Genomic DNA, 1,668 nt, shown 5'->3' on the forward strand with positions numbered 1-1,668 from the left:
TTAGAGCCTAAAACTCAAGTACGAGATCTATCTAGAGGTGAGTTGGAGCCTGGGTACCCTGCTTGGTATGGTAAAAGATCCCGAGTTCATCAGGAGCCTGAAAGGCCCGCAAAGAGACCCCATGTCCAACAGTTCACCGACGGAGCACAGGTGCAATGGGACTGGTTGGCCAAGGAGAAAGAATACAGGGCCAAAATAGGATAGCTGGAAAAGCAGGTCCGGGACCTTCAGTTTGAAAACAGTTTGCAAGCAGCGGCGGATGAGGGTGAAAAGAAGAAGCTAGCCAAAGAAAATGAAGCCCTTCGAGCTCAAATTCGAGAAATGAACATAGCAGCCGAAAATCCCGTCAGGAGTCTAAAGGATGAAAAGCTTATAAAGAACCTTAGGCAGAAAGTGGATGATTATGGTTTTGATTTGAACAAAGCGGAGGATGAACTAGCCAGGGCTCGAACACAACAGGCTAAGAATACGAAAGAAAGAGCACGCCTGGTTAGACAGTTAAAAGAGCAATACAACAATGAGGTTGCGGGGTTAAAGAAAAGGGTCATCACCGTCGAGAACAAAATGATCAAGCAAGCCAAGGATTTCAAAGCTGAAAGGGAACACTGTTATGATCTGATGGCTCAGATGGAGGAGGAAGTGCAATAGTTGCAAAATCAACATCTCACGACACTCAGGTGTTAGAAGCCCGGAATTAGCAGTTCGGGTGTCTGCTTTAGGAAAAGGGTAGGATCCGAGAGAGGGTCAGGGCCATTGCCGATTACATTGTTGTGAAGTATCAAGCATGTGAGGATATGACCCGCACCAGTTTCTTTACGACAATGATGACATTTGTCCGGCAAATAATGAGTGATTTGGAAAGGCTCCAAGGGGATCTTGCATATAGGCCCGTGGCGAGGCCGAATGATGCCCCGCAGGCCCCAGGAGCATTCGAGGCATTAATGTATTCGTGATCTTTGCTTGAGACTGTACTTTCTTGCTGTTGGATTTTGTTAGTTTTTTTTGAGTATGAGTCTGTATTTTCATCTTTTCAGAGTCTGTTAATTTATTTTGAGTCTGTGAGTTTTTCGAGTCATTATAATCAAAGTATTTGCTTCGATGAAAGGTTGAAAACCCCAAAATATTTCTGTCATTTATTTTTCATTTATATCCCCAAGAACTACGCTTGGTCTGATTCATGCGGTGTGATGATACGTAGGCAATCTCCATAGGATTCGACCGTAACCAAATACAAAAAGGGGAAAAGGAAAAAGAGAGGAAAAACAAGAGAGAGAAAGGAAAAGAAGAGAGAGAAAATAAGAAACCGAGAGAAGGAAGCAATGGAAAAATAAGAGGGAAATGAGAGAATAAAAACAAAGAGAAAGCAAAGGCAAGAATGAAAAAAAAAAGAGGGAATAAAAGAAGTTGCGAATGGAAATAAGGAAAGGCCGGGATGATGCTAAGCAGCCGAGCAAATGCATAATCGAAACGGTTAACTTCTTAGGTGCATTCATTCCTCAAAATGTGCGGTTACCAATCTGTTAAAGCCCTAATCGCTAACAAGGTTGTTGTTGATGTATTGAGCCCAGGCAGGTGGTTAGTTGATTGGCATTCTGGCAACTCACTCCTATCACAGCCGGTCAAAAGACAAGCTGAACATGGCCAACCAAGAACTAGAGGCAAGTATTG

At 43.3% G+C, this 1,668-nt stretch overlaps 1 protein-coding gene across 1 annotated transcript; it reads left to right on the plus strand.

Moving 5' to 3' along the window:
- Positions 1-67: 67 nt before the first annotated feature.
- Positions 68-953, plus strand: LOC109213303. The gene is made up of 4 exons (XM_019377086.1): positions 68-150; positions 243-345; positions 430-639; positions 720-953. The coding sequence occupies exons 1-4, from the start codon at positions 68-70 to the stop codon at positions 951-953; spliced, it is 630 nt and encodes a 209-aa protein (XP_019232631.1).
- Positions 954-1,668: the final 715 nt, after the last annotated feature.

Source organism: Nicotiana attenuata, unplaced genomic scaffold, assembly GCF_001879085.1.
Source record: "Nicotiana attenuata strain UT unplaced genomic scaffold, NIATTr2, whole genome shotgun sequence".
In the NCBI taxonomy this organism is placed as follows: domain Eukaryota; kingdom Viridiplantae; phylum Streptophyta; class Magnoliopsida; order Solanales; family Solanaceae; genus Nicotiana; species Nicotiana attenuata.